The 14580-nt window shown below is 34.5% G+C and overlaps 2 protein-coding genes across 3 annotated transcripts; one reads left to right on the top strand and one right to left on the bottom strand.

Annotated features, from left to right (window-relative positions):
- Window positions 1–616: 616 nt before the first annotated feature.
- On the bottom strand, window positions 617–4650 carry LOC8281005 (signal peptide peptidase-like 1). Of its 2 annotated transcripts, none has more exons than XM_015715858.3 (4): window positions 4500–4650; window positions 2806–3735; window positions 1565–1765; window positions 617–907 (listed from the first exon to the last, which is right to left on the bottom strand). In XM_015715858.3, the coding sequence occupies exons 2-4, from the start codon at window positions 3601–3603 to the stop codon at window positions 791–793; spliced, it is 1116 nt and encodes a 371-aa protein (XP_015571344.1). In that variant the 5' UTR covers window positions 3604–3735; window positions 4500–4650; the 3' UTR covers window positions 617–790. The 2 variants fall into 2 exon arrangements, with proteins under 2 accessions (XP_015571344.1, XP_002513691.1); XM_002513645.4 differs by having other exon boundaries at window positions 2806–3640; window positions 4500–4636.
- A 2284-nt stretch (window positions 4651–6934) lies between these two features.
- On the top strand, window positions 6935–14432 carry LOC8281006 (pectin acetylesterase 9). Its single transcript, XM_002513646.4, has 13 exons — window positions 6935–7794; window positions 8009–8091; window positions 9753–9882; window positions 10718–10797; window positions 11068–11154; window positions 11330–11454; window positions 11533–11593; window positions 12176–12232; window positions 12320–12397; window positions 12486–12591; window positions 12700–12848; window positions 13336–13446; window positions 14167–14432. Exons 1-13 carry the CDS (start codon window positions 7668–7670, stop codon window positions 14320–14322), a joined length of 1350 nt encoding a protein of 449 aa, XP_002513692.1. The 5' UTR covers window positions 6935–7667; the 3' UTR covers window positions 14323–14432.
- The last annotated feature ends 148 nt before the right edge of the window (window positions 14433–14580 follow it).

The raw sequence follows: 14580 nt of genomic DNA, 5'->3' as shown, positions 1-14580 counted from the left end.
TTTATATAAAAATAAATAAAGGGAGTAAATATTAATTTTAAAAAGCGTAACCATACATACATATTTCTTTTTCATTAGATACCGGCACTATTGTATATATTTTCAGAAAAACAAGGGAAGCAAGCGATTGCGCCCTTGTTTTCAAGGTGGCCTGAGATTATGCTAATTTGCAAACCTTAATAAATACATCATAAAATCCATAGACCATAGACAGAAAGGTTAATGAACTGTTGGACTATTAATTTAATGTAAAATTAGACTTTAATTAGTATTATTTAAGGGGTATTAATAATTATTTAGTAATTGAGATAGAAAAAGAAATTATTTGTTAGGTGCAATTGTTTGATATGGAAAAAAAGAGAAGAGAAGAAGAAGAAAATCAGCTAATTTGATAATTTCAATATGAAAACAAAAGCCGCAGCAGCAAGGCACTAATCAATTTTGGAGGCACCGAGCAAGTCCAACGGCAGAGCAGAGGATTTTTTATGCTGCTGCTGCAACTCATTCGACTGAAACATTTGTTGCAGAATTTACTGTTCAAAATATGATAATGATAATGCCTCGCTTTGGTTTCTGAAGGGAGGGAGAGATGCAGTCAGTCATCCAGAATAGGAGCTTGCACAAATTTCCTTTCCTTTTTCATTACTGAATATTTAAGGGAATTCAAGATTAAAACATTAAAATCATTGATTCTCTACCCAAAGTACTTGTACTTAAAAGGGATCCAAGTTCCAAGTGAATTTACAGCTTGCATCGGCTCTGCAACTTCTAGCCATGTGCCATGAATGGCTTACACTTCTATTTGCCTCGCTTTATCACTGAGATTTTGTATGCTTCCTTCCCATAACTCACCTAGTTCCCTCCTAACCCAAGACGAGATGATTACGGGTCCCAGTGTTGAAGGCACCTGCATTCACCAATTGGTAGAAAAGTCAAGTTGAGAAAAACATCGGAAAATATATGGATTCTGAAGACTCAGAAAAACCCAAGACCTTATTTGTCACCATCCAGTTAATCACATTTTCTCTAAGGTAATTTGATAACCTTGTTTGACAAAAACTTCTTAAAAGGCATCCAAGATTCCACCATTCATCAACCACAAACAATTCACACGCCTTAATAATATAGGCGAATACGAGAGACTATCACCAACCTCAAAGGAGGATAATTCAAAAAGACAATAATTATAAACCCTTCAAATTCCCAAAATAACTTCATAAATTTCTTCAGAGGACTTCATCTTATTATCCCAAAACAAAACCATCGCTGCCTAGATCAAAATGCATACGAAGCTCACCCCTGGCAACTTTCTATGGTTGCAACAGAAACTTGAAAGAGTACCTCAGCTAAAATGCACCATCATGGCATTATAGTAATTCTTTTAGCATCCTAATAAGAACTAGGGGCAGAGAGATGTAATGAAGTTATGTCCACCGCACAAAGCAAAACTCAGTTGAAGGCAACATATCAAATTAACAAAAGCTCTCCACCAATAATCACTGCATAAGATCATTCGGAAATACTGAAAAAAAAGACATGAATTTGATGAAAATAAAATATGTACCAGATATAGAAGTGCAGGTTGGGGTGAGCGAGTCAAAACACCAGCTGCCAAAGCAGTCACCAGCCCAATGGCATATCCAGGAAGCGCATACCATATATACTTGTGGCCCTTTGAGGAATATAAATCCAAAAGACTTACAGGATCTCTGCTCTTCCGATAATCAAAACAAAGTACTAATGCCAGCAGCATAGCAGGAATAGCCTGCAACAATATATCAAAATAAAACTTAACTCTTTCAATTCTTTAAAGCAGACTGTTACAATAATAATCACAATGGATAAAAGCCAAACAAAATTGGTGTATAATATGTGCTGCTTCAATGTCTAAATGAAACACCCAGGGTGCCTTAGACACAGCTCAGAAGTATGCCTACTAGAAAGCAAATAGCTTAGGATGCATATCATGCTCACATTGTAGAATAACTTCAGCTTGCAAGCACACAGCCTGGAAGTAAAATTATTGTTCAATCATAATCTAGCTCCTGTGTGTGTGTGTGTGTGTGTAGGCAAAGGAACATTAACAACCAGTTAAAAATATGAAAAGTCTGTGTAATGTTATATCGAAAAAGCAACAAGTCTAGAATCAGGGTGAAGATCCACTTCAGGAATAAGGACTCATCATAAAACTCATTTACCGATGAGTTTTTAAACATCTTACCATCTCCAAGAATTTCTATCACTAATCAAAAGCCTCCTAGTCTTTGCCAGTTTCATTTTCCTTCAGCTTCTGGCTTTTTTGGACTAGTATCTAAGCCCCCTTCTTTTTTAGGGAAGAAGGGAAGGAAGGACAAAAGATATAGATCCCTACTCCCTGGAGATAGCAATGTGAAGCAAAAGATTCATCCTAGGCCAGGACTAGAGTAAAGACCACACAAGAGTTTCCACAAGACAAATTAGAAACCACATATCAATTAGTAAACAAGCAAATCCACGAATATGACGCAGTGAGTAAATAGGCCGACCACTTCATAAAAGGTTTGCTTGATCACAGAATGAGTGAAAATCTCACTTGAAATCTTTCAAATAAATTTCTAACCAAGGATCTTCCGCTGGAGAGGAAGGAAGATGCCAAATGCCATACAATGTGAAATAATGCTGGTTTCTAGAAGAAAAGAAGACCCTGAATTACTATCAACACTCCTATTATGAAAGCCACAACACAGATGCTTTGATACATCAATGCTTCTGGAGCCGACCATGTAAATTTGGGAAAACTACCAAAAAGTGAAAGGGTTACCATACCATGTCACCTAGGCCGAGCATCATGAAGTCTCTAGCATTTCCTCCAGGAACTGCACCACCCAACAAATTCCTGGGAAAAACTATTTTCACAGGCAACTCAAGCTTCTTTGTGATCAATTGCAACCCAGGAAGACTCAAACTATTGGCTACTGTATGAACAGGATTTGATGCTTGTTGCGTTGCCACTGATACCATGACATTGGCACCAAAGAATCTCTCTGAGAAGAATACCCAGAATATGTCATATACGAATAAGCATGCAAGCAGTATTGCACATATTTTGATGTTCGGAAGACGCACGTGACTCACAAATGCGACACAAATAGAAATGCCCAATAGGTTGTTCAATACCCAATGCCCAGAGACGAGCCAAGCTGCAACTGTCATAGAACATGCCAACAACAATAACCCTTGTGTACGCGTAATTGACTTTGAACAGCAACGCGATACAAATGGATCTGCCAAACCATAATGTGACTTAACATAGGCAACATAAGGAGAGAGGCAGAAGAATAGAGATGAAACAGAGGCAATGGCTGTGAACGCAGTGAGAAGTTGGGAGACTGATGAAAACAGGTAAAACATTAAAAGCAAACTGCAAGAGCTCATTACTGGGATCATCAGTGCCTGTGACCTATCCAAGATAATAGATGCTTCTGACATATCACGGTTCCGTTCCATTTCTTTACCATAATTCAGAGCCCGAAATGCAGATCCAAATGTCACAGCTAGAGCTGTCATTATTAGGGTAATAGGTGCCGGCTCCAACAAGTACAAGAGCTTCCATGGAGACTCCATAATGAAGAATGCAATTCTGTCAACTCAAATCAATCTTCTGCAGTACAAAAGCAAACAACCGTATCACCAATTCTGCACCCAAAGCTGCATGTTTCCTCTGATGAAAACTTGACCAGAGAAATTCATGCAAACCTGTAACAATTGGTCCATCAGGTCAAAATAAATATAGGGGCATGTGGAAGATAATAAATGGAAGCGTCACTTTTGGAACTGACAAAAGAAACAGGAAGACTATTTTGTTAACAATGTAAAGCTTTTAACTTTTGAGACGGTATGGTGGCACTGTTAGAATGCAGTTTGAAATTACTACATTAAATTCCACATTTTCTTACAATGCAAAAGTCAACATAAACCCTAAAAGATCAATAAATCGACATTTCTTTCCCTTCCTTTGCTAAAACAATTCTGATCACAAACAGAATCTCCATCTAAATCAACATCAGACATGCACAATTACCCTCTTTCGGGCTTCCAAGAAAATCTCAAAAATTTAAACAGAAACTGGAACTTCTAAATACGGATAATTTTCATTTTTCTAGAAAGGGAAAAGAACCCAAATTACAAGAACATCCACTTGACCTCAACTAAAAGTTATTTCTATGTTAGTTCAGCATTTCATTATTTCTTTTGAAATGAAACCAATAGCCATCATAAAGAACTAAACTTTTGACTTTCTTTTTGCTCCCCCTCAGTTTCTTCAGCGACCCAACAAAAGGCTACTCTCAAGATTTTCTCTGTTAATGAAACGCACTAAAATCTCGAGCTTACAGACAGATGACAAATCAGCACAAGAATTCAGATTGTCACGCAATTGGATAGAGGAAGAATTGTGGATTTCGTAATTAAAGATCCGGAGCGTAAAAGGACTTGAACTTAGGAAATTAGAGGGGACTAACCTTGGCCTTTGGACTTTGGAGTGCTTCAAAGGCTCTCTCTGATCAATGATGTCTCTCTCTTTCTGGGAGAAAGCTCAGTAACAAAGACAAACTAGATTTTGCTTATTTTCATTTTAGCCCCGATTATTTTTACTATTATATATTTCGACCCCGTAATTTATCTCTTTTGATGTTGATTGTTGATAAATACCTGAGGGCGTTTAGACAATATGCGGGCTGGTTTCTTGAGCCAAAAGGTTTCGACTTGCAGTTAGGCCTTTCCTTCAAATTTTAGTTCGTATTCGTATTTTTCGATATGGAAAATCTGCAATATTGTGATATGGGCTTGAGAGCCCGTTCCACCTGAGATGGGTCTTGGACTAACGTTGAAGCTAAGACTTCCGAGTTATTGGATTGGGCCAATTCGACTTTGTTCTCGCAGTTTCATTATTATTGAAGTCAAAGCTCGTCAATAGAAGTAAATAAAATAGATTGTAAAATATCCAAGTAATCAAATAATTATATGACAAATTTATTATGTCGTAATAATATATAAATGCAATAACAATTTATGATGATTATTTTAATTTAATTTAACTCGTGAAATTTTGATTTTACTAAATTGTTTTACATTGATATTGACATTGTAGGCAGATGAATATTAAATGTGATAGTTATATGTACATTAAATACCCACTTGTACGACCCTTCTATTAAATGTGTTACACTGCAGATTTTTATATAATGCATGAAAATTTTCTCTATTTTTTATACATAGATTAATAAAATACCATCAAATTTTAGTAAAATATATTTATTTAATATTTTAAGTGTCAACTGTTTATACACTATTGTCGTAATGATCTACGTCTGTTTGATAATTCGATATTCAAATAAAAAGATGTACAATTATGTTGAAACTTTGAAATAGGTATTTTTATAGAGTTTATTCATTAAATAAAGTAAAAAAAATAAAAATAAAGCAAACACATTATTTATTTGTTGAAAGAATTGATGGGGCAATGATTAAATTATACGAAACTCTAAACTAATAAATGAACTTTAATTATGATATTTTTCAACGAACAAATAAATGACATAGTGCAATGTAATAATGGGCAGGTAAAATTAGTATGTTGGACTGCTTGGCTGGAAAAGTGGGTCTAATGTTTTGACGTATATATTTCTCTATCGAAGCGAACCACAAGCCACATCAGCATTTTGTTTGACGCCTACAATTAAGTAACAGTTTTGATTTTATTAGTTGAGTTCTGCACAAGTTTTTGTCTCAGTACAATCCAGCACACAGCCTCACAACCACAGCCGACCACAGAGACCAGTTATAGAACGCGAAGCTCTAGCAAAAATTCATTTTATTTAGTTATAAAGAATTACTGCTGATATTAAGGTTGTAAGATATACAATTAGCTACGAATAGCAACTTCAGAAGAGTACCAAAAGAGGGAACGATTCTACTTTCTACTTGGTCTCTTTTAACAGTTAATGTATTATACAAGGAAAATTAGGTAGGAGACATTAATCGCCAATTCTATTATCGTTAGATAACAGATCCAATCTCTTTTTTTTCTGACAATGATGTTTCTCTTCTGCCAACGGGTAAATATTACATTGTTTATCTATTGTTTACTCTTCATACAATGCTCCATTCAATGCCATTTTACGTTTTTTCTCTTTAACAATCTTAAAGTTAAAGTCACTGGTTATAGGTATTACTCCTGTTATGGAACGAATGAAGCTTTCATGTAAAGCTGGCCTAATTATTAAGTAATCATTTGCTTTTGACCGCTCAACTTTATACTTAATTTGCAATTGAGACAGCTTAACTTCAAACTTCATTGAGATAATAAAATGAAAAAAAAAAAAAAAAACTTAAATAGAACTGCAATTTAATCTACTTACTCAAAAACTTATATCTTTTCAAATTTTATGCAAATTCATATCAAATAAAGTCTACAGGATTTGCTGTTGAATAGTAGCAAATAGTAGAGGTATCGCTATTTGAGAGCTTAAATGATTTTTTCAAAATAGTAAACTTCATTCCAACAGTAAAGAATACAACACACTGCTCTGCATTTTTAAGAGCTTAAATGATTTTCTAGCTTAATTAAAATATTAAGTTTGATCATTAGAGACACAGATGCGCCGAGTATTTCACCTTCTAAAAAGCTTTTGTGCCACAAATGCTAAATTACTCAAAGTGACTAGATCAAAAGAAAAAGATACAGCAATGTTACCAGCTGCAAGGCTTGGTAGTCAGACATTTTCTTTCTTTTTCTGACAAAGTAGCCAGCAAGACACATTTTCCTGATTGGATAAAAGAAAATGAAGACAGAAAAAGTAAAAGAGGCTGCGACTTGGTAGGGACTATTACAGAGAACCGGTAGTCACGCACGGACAACTTGGGCAAAGTGTTTCAAAGGGGAAAGAAGAAAGACTTACTCTTACTTGCCACACCAACCACACATGTTTGTTAACCCTCTAACCAAACCAGAGAGAGCCCTTCCCTTCCCTTTAATCTCTAGATCAGATAACCACATCCCTAGCGCCAAACATTGGTCCTTTCAGGACAACGACATCGTCCCCATCGCTTAGCCGAAATGGGCCCCAACAGAAACCAATCGGGTCAATTACCATATTATATTATATATCCCGCAGCAGGTTCTCCCTTTCGACCTTCCTATCACTGCAATAATAAAAAGACAATTCATCTTCACGTTCTTAAGTTGTCCTCCTCCCAGTCTTATCATCTCTAAACTCTCTTCTAAGTTGTTTCTACTCACCCTTTCTTGTCATTGCTTTTGACTTGCCACCATTGCTATTAGATTCAGTTTCCAGATTTATTTACTAATAAAAGTTCGTCATTTCTTTTTTTCTATTTCTTTTTTCCTTTTTAAGACTCCAGTTGGCTTCCTATTTTGAGAATGTAATAATCCAGTGGTACATCGCAAGATCTCCTGCCATTTCCATCGAGATATCGCGGATTTTATTGATCTATATATAGAATCTCTTCCATCTAAGTTCTGTAAAAAGATTGATTCATTCATTTTCTGTTTCTCTTGGTTTTAGAAGCTATAAAGCTACTCCTGGGCTTAGCTTTGGCATTGCCATTATATATATTCCTAGACTTCAGAAAAAAGAAAAAGTAAAATATAGCTAAAACGGGCGAAGATGAATAGTAGGGCAGTAGCGATAAGATTGTTGATTTTGCTAAATTGCGGTATGTGGTGCATTTGCTTGCCGGAGCGGCTTCTGGTTAATATGACTCTGGTTGGCAATGCTTCGGCTATCGGTGCCTGTAAGTCTTTTTCTTTTTTGTTTTTCTTAACCAAGTTAACTTTGGTAAAGAAAGAAATTGTAGAAGACTAGTGTGATACTTATTTATTTTTGTGTTATTAAGCAATGATTAGTTTTAATCTTATCGTTATTAGAGTCATTTCTTTTCTTTCTGGTAACAAGTGGCTTTTTTTAAGAAAAAAGAACTGCGTTTTTGTTGTTTTTCTGTGGTACAGTTTGCCTGGATGGAAGTTTGCCTGCGTATCATTTCCACAGAGGATCCGGTACTGGTGCACGCAACTGGCTTTTACAGTTTGAGGTAATTTTCTTTTTCTAATTTTGCTTTTTTTTAAGATTTGTGAACCCAAAGAAGAAGAATAGTATAAAGCCAAACGACACCGGACTATAAAATAGGCAAACTGTTCTTGCCTTTCTGGCTGGGTTATAATTTTGAATGTTTTCTTTTCTGGAATATCGATACCACATCGTTGTTGTCCTTGTGCTTTGTGCCGACTCGCTGTGCTCTTTGTTGGTGTCCCTATGAAGGGAAATCCACGGGCTGCAAAAGCTTTGGCCACTTTAAATTTCACTTATTTACATTTGTAATGTAAATGTGTTTAACAGGTTAATTAAAAATAAGTCATTTGTTGCAAAACTTAAATTTATAATTTTATTTTATTAACTAAGTTTAAATAAAAACTATTAAATCTTAATATAGCTAAGGATTCATATATTCTAATTCACATAACAGTCTGTATGATTCAAAATTCTTAAGATTTTATCTTAATCCTCAGCAACTCTTAAATCATAAAATTTGCTATAAACATTTTAATTGTTATAATATTAATTAATTTTATTTCTATAGTTTATATTTAGTAAGATAATTCAACTAATAAGATAAATTAAAAAATTATTATATTACTTAAACGCCTTTTACTGCATGGCCACGTTATCATTAGAAGATTATTCTTAATATTGGTGAAGTAAATTAATTCATTTTAACTTTTTTCATTAGGATGTATAAAAAAGAAATAATTATATAAGACTATTTCGAATAAATAAAATAAAAAAATTAAGACTATTTTACATATCATAGATTAATCCCATCTAAAAATGATTTACTAAAGATACTAATATTAAATTTAAATAAAATTAAATCTCATACTAAAACTTTTGAGATTATCAAACCCAATTGGTACTATGTGACCTACAACAGATTTTCTTTCACATGCAACCTGATGGCTCTACTAAGGAGGCACGGATCCACCAAAAAGACTTGCAACACTCATTCCCCAGACAACACAACAATGTTTTTCTACTGGTCCCTCGACAAAAATTAAAAGTCTCATAATTCACAAACCCGTAATTTACTAGTACCTCTTGAGTTCATATATTTTATATAAATTCTTACTCTGGTGAGGTTTAAATCTGATATTCATTTCTATTTTTTTATATGAAAAAGTCATGCTTGGAAAATAAATAGAGAAATTAAAATAATGTGTTTTTTTTTTCAAATATTTTCTTTCCAAATAGAAAGAAATTGAAGACAAATATTTCAGATTCGAATTTAAACTCTTAAGGTGATATATTAAAATAATATATTCGTTCATTTTCTTTTCTCTTATGTATTTCTAGCATCCAAACAAAAGAAAATAAATATTTATTTCATTTTTTTTAGTTTTCTTTCAATCCAAACAGTAGCACAGAAAATAAAGAGAGGAAATTTATTTTTCCTTTTAATTTTATACTTAGACAAAATATGAAAACAGTTTCAACATATCATTAGGCTATCAGATTCTTAAATTATAAAAGTGTAGCTAGATTTGTTTCTTCATTTATGGTTTCATTTTCTCCATAGATTTAATGTGGATCTTTCTTTAAAAGAAAAAAAAAATTGTGGAAATAACAGATTGATTGGTGGTGGCCAGAATTTAGAAAACATGAAGCTGAATTATATAAAATGATGATGTTTAATGATAGGGAGGTGGGTGGTGTAATGATTTGCAATCATGCTTGGAGAGAGCAAAAACGCGGCGCGGATCGACACGTTACATGAACAAGCTGGAGACCTTCTCGGGAATCCTAAGCAACAACGCCTCTCTTAATCCAGGTACATAACATAACATTTGATATTTCCAATTCGATGGCCCCAGATTGAACAGAACAATACTGAGGAAATCATCACTGTTCTTTTGGGACCATCATTGTTCTCGAGGCTCAGTAGTCGAAGTCTAGTACGCTTCCCTGTTTAATGAAAGGGTAATTCCGGGAATCTAGTGAAATTGTTGACTTGAGGTCTGCCAGTGTCTGAGCTAGTGGTGAGGCGGCCATTTTCCTCGCTTTCTCTGTTGTCTTTTCACGTGATGAATACAGCTTTGGCTTAGTTTTTTTAAAGTCTGACTTTTTACAGCCTTTGTCGCTTCCTTTTTTGGGTGCCTTTCTTCTTCGTTAATTGGCCAGGTGCTCATGTAATACGACATCTTGCATGTCCCATGTTCGAGACACAAATTAGTGCCCCATAATGACATGGCATTGTCGGTCTATAAATTATCTAGTAAGCCGGTTTATGTTGTTAAAGTGGAATCTGGTTCTCATGTGCTTCTACTTAATAATATTTAGCTGACAACAAATGTCCTAATCTAAGGTAGACTAGTTTAATTTGTAAAGAGAGAGCATCAAATTTCATACCCAATGCGGATAGTAATCCCTTTTTATTTTGGCCCAACTCTGGTTCTATCATCTGTATGGAAACAGTTAATATGGCTGTTGAAATGGATCAATTATCCTAATTTCTTACTGTTTAGCTGCAGATAAATAAATTAAGAACAATGTAGATCATCTGTGCATCAGTGCATATGGTTTTGAGAAGTACTGAATACTCCAATTCAAGATTTTTGTTCCGTAAAGTTTGATTACCTCACATTTTCCGTGACTTCATTAATCAGATTTTTACAACTGGAACCGTGTGAAGCTTAGATATTGTGATGGAGCCTCATTCGCTGGAGATGCCAAGTTTGACAATGGGGTATACCTTTCAAGCCCGAGCTTTTTTTTTTTTTTAACTTTCTCGGTCCTGTAACTTTTGTAGGAAAATACCGTTGTTTTCTGAAATAACTCGAGCAAGTTGCGTAGCTCATTGACCGACTTATAGTGAATAGTTCTAATGCACATCTGTTGGCTGTTATCGTATCCCAAATGCCCCTTTAGGGTTGTGTTAGAACTACAAGTTATGATTTGCTAAAGGGCCAAATAAAATGCATAATTAACATGTTTTATTTTGATTTACATGAAACAGACATCAGTCCTTTATTTCAGAGGGCAAAGGATTTGGCAAGCAATCATTCGCGATCTTCTCCCCAAAGGTTTGGGGCAAGCACGTAAGGTAAAAACGATCCAGTTTTACGATATGCCTTTCTTCACATAAATCTTGTTCTGTGTCAGTGTTTATATGATATAAATGCATAAAACAATTGATTAATCATCCATAGCTGGGAATTTAATTTTCCTTTGTTGGATTATCAGTTAAACTATTGATATTGATTTTACCACTTCGATAGGCGTTGCTTTCAGGTTGCTCTGCTGGGGGTTTATCAACCTTTCTCCATTGTGACAACTTTGCTAAGGTGTTACCAATGAATGCCAGTGTGAAGTGCTTAAGTGATGCAGGATTTTTTCTGGATGAGTAAGATTGCACTCTATCTGTATTTTTAGAATTAAAAAATTATCTTTTACTAATATACTGTTTGCTTCCTTTTTGTAGAAAGGACGTCACTTTGAACCATACAATAAGGTTGTTCTACGAAAATCTTGTTACTCTACAGGTACAGCTCTGAAGGATCTTGTTTCTTTAAAACTGCCATACGTGATATTGATTGTGTAATACTTCTTTATGTTCCATGTAACTTCAATTACTCTTCACGAACAGACGTAGATTTTCTTTTGTTGTGATAAACAGTAGACAGTAGCATATCCAATTTATGCTCCTTCCATGTTCTAACTGTGCTTTTGATTTTATGAATAAAAAACAGCAAGGTCCAGACCTCATACAATGGGGATGCCTCTTGTTGCATCATCCTTGAATTTCACCATCATTCTGTAAATTAACTTATTTCATTGATTTTTTTTTTTTTCTGTTGTGTCTCGACTGGGTTGTATGCAGATTTGTGCTTATTGGGTAACTGAGGAAGTAAATGTACTTTTGTGCACATTGAAGTGGCAACATAACAAGATATAAAAATCAAGGATTTCATGTACAATGGACCGTATATTACGTATTTATGTGAATTAGTTGTGCATACAAAAAGAAAACACCTAAATTCTGTATTTGGTACAGATAATCAAGTTCTATTCTGCATGCTACATATCATACTAGCTTTATTTACAGTGTAAATTCTTCATGGCAGGGAGTAGAAAAGAATCTAAACAAAAACTGCACCAGTTTCTTTAACAATCCAAAACTGGTAAATCTTTCTTAAGGCTCCTATCCTCCCCCTTTTCTTTATGTCTGTTCGTTTCATCTTGTGACTAAGCCTTTTTTTGTTATGCAGTGCATCTTTCCACAGTATGCATTAAGGTTCATTACAACACCATTCTTCATCTTGAACTCAGCTTATGATGTGTACCAAGTAAAGTATTTCTTATTTCTCTTCAATCTGAAATCACGTAACATCCATTGGACAACATGAAATGATTGAAACTTTAAAGTCTTGACAGGTGAACCATATATTGGTGCCTCCTTCTGCTGACTTGCCTGGATTGTGGAAGAATTGCAAGCTTAACACAGCAGACTGCAGTGAAACACAGATAGGCGTATTGCAAGGTTGGTCTATGCATGTGACATTAACCATTCTGTATGAATTTTTGAAATTTACTAAATCAAAATCATATATATGCTAATTACTTTGCTATATTGACATATTGTATCCAGGTTTCAGGCGTGATATGCTGGTAGCCTTGAGAATTTTCTATAAGTATTCCAATAGCGTCGGAATGTTTATAAACTCATGCTTTGCTCATTGTCAAAGTGAGTCACAAGACACATGGTTTGCAGTCGACTCTCCACGGATACACAATAAGGTACAATGCTTACATTCTGCTTGCTAGACTTTACACAAATTTTTGCTCTGCCACTTGCATTATGAGTACTACAAATTTCAAGGCTTAAGACGTGAGAAATTTTTACTTAGACGTGGTATATAACACCACAGTAAAGAGACGTATATATTAATGTTTTACACTTTAGTATTTAATGATTGATACATACTGTATTATTTAAAACTAATAAATATATATTAATCATTTTGTTTAGTGTATAAATGGAATTTACACCAGGACTGTCCTAGACAAGAAGTTTCAGATAAGGGATGCTTTGTCTGTAATGCGTTATTAACACGGCCAGTTAGCTGTTATGTTAACTTAGTACTTATTATTTAAATGATACATGATCAAATCCTAAAGCCATTATTTTGTGATGCAATTTCTTACTGCTTTGCTAACTGGCCAAGTTTTATGATATTTTGTACTTTTTCAGAAGTGAGAAAAACTTAAAAACTTTCTTTGGCAGACAATTGCAGAAACAGTTGGTGATTGGTATTTTAGTAGAAATAGATCCAAGGAGATCGACTGTCCGTACCCTTGTGACGATACCTGCCATAACCTCATACCCACAGCTCGGGTATGCAATCATTATTTTGAATACTTTTAATATCAGTAACAGGTTGTACGACGCATACATGTTCTCTTTGTTGCTAAGGAGCCAAAATTGCAGGTTTCATAAATGGATTCAAAACACAGGTGGAAAAAGATTTATTCTTGCAAGTTTCCTTCTTTCTTGGAGTAATCAAGATAGTAGATTACACAAAAGAGGAACAGTTCAAGGAAATGTAGATAATGATTGATGGATGGATATGTGAAGAGATATTACAACAGAAGATGAAATTACAGATATGATGTTACACAGTTCAGTAAATCAATAAACCAACAAAGATTTATAAGAGTTTTACAAATATAAGAAAATCCGAAGGCTTTCTAGTATGTTTAGAACAAGCGGAGAGCTTTTAGATTCAAAGTTTTGTCAGTATGAGCTTGTAATCAAGGATCAAACATTTTCCCAATTGGAACTGTTGATTACTGATTGTGGTTTACAAATGATATGAGAGTGCAACTGATCTTATTGTTCAATTACCTTTCTGTCTTCTTAAGCTAGACTCTGCGAAATGAAGATTTGCATGTATTTCTGGCTTGATTTTCTTTTTCAGATTGAGAACTAGAACTAAATAAAAAATCACATGACAAGTGCAATCTTTCATGAAAATTATGTAAATTTCTCCCTTTTTTAACAAATTCATCGTCACAAAGTGCGATTTATAATTTCTCCTTCTCCTCTATCTACTAGGATGACCGCCGGTTCCTGAGCAACGCGTCAGACAATGATCTTGACAGCTGTGACGATTGCCCTAAAGGTCATGAAGAGAAAAACTCTGGCTTTATCAAGCCGATGCATGGGACTGGGATGGCCTTATGGTTGCTTTTTCTGTTTTTGTTGGTCTAGTTCTTATATAATAAGATTCATTCACGGTAAAGAACAGACTTTACATAAAATCAAATGAGATTTTTTTAAGAAAATGTTTTTTATTTGAATATAGTGAGATTTAAATTCTATTGTCTTCCTCGAATGTTTTATTTTTTTGACCTCGTACGTAAATGCTTGCAAGAATTTGTTTAAAGAGATGAAGAAAGGGCAAAAGGAAATCATGGGATTGGGACCTACCATTTCATCTCAATTCCCGACATAGTACCCTCACCGCTT

The sequence above is a fragment of the Ricinus communis genome, chromosome 4 (genome assembly GCF_019578655.1).
Source record: "Ricinus communis isolate WT05 ecotype wild-type chromosome 4, ASM1957865v1, whole genome shotgun sequence".
NCBI classification, from domain to species: Eukaryota; Viridiplantae; Streptophyta; class Magnoliopsida; order Malpighiales; family Euphorbiaceae; genus Ricinus; species Ricinus communis.
The sequence above is the reverse complement of the archived record's forward strand: the minus strand, read 5'-3'. Positions and strand labels throughout refer to the sequence as shown.

What these genes read in the sequence shown, in the direction of transcription:
- LOC8281005 (XM_015715858.3), bottom strand. Translation starts at nt 3,603, where the DNA reads ATGGAGTCTCCATGGAAGCTCTTGTACTTGTTGGAGCCGGCACCTATT. An exon ending in TGCTCGGCCTAGGTGACATG is followed by an intron (nt 1,766 to 2,805) that starts GTATGGTAACCC and finishes ATATTGTTGCAG; the next exon opens with GCTATTCCTGCTATGCTGCT. An exon ending in AACCTGCACTTCTATATCTG is followed by an intron (nt 908 to 1,564) that starts GTACATATTTTA and finishes TGGTGAATGCAG; the next exon opens with GTGCCTTCAACACTGGGACC.
- LOC8281006 (XM_002513646.4), top strand. Translation starts at nt 7,668, where the DNA reads ATGAATAGTAGGGCAGTAGCGATAAGATTGTTGATTTTGCTAAATTGC. An exon ending in ATGCCAAGTTTGACAATGGG is followed by an intron (nt 10,798 to 11,067) that starts GTATACCTTTCA and finishes TACATGAAACAG; the next exon opens with ACATCAGTCCTTTATTTCAG. An exon ending in TCTTTAACAATCCAAAACTG is followed by an intron (nt 12,233 to 12,319) that starts GTAAATCTTTCT and finishes TTTGTTATGCAG; the next exon opens with TGCATCTTTCCACAGTATGC.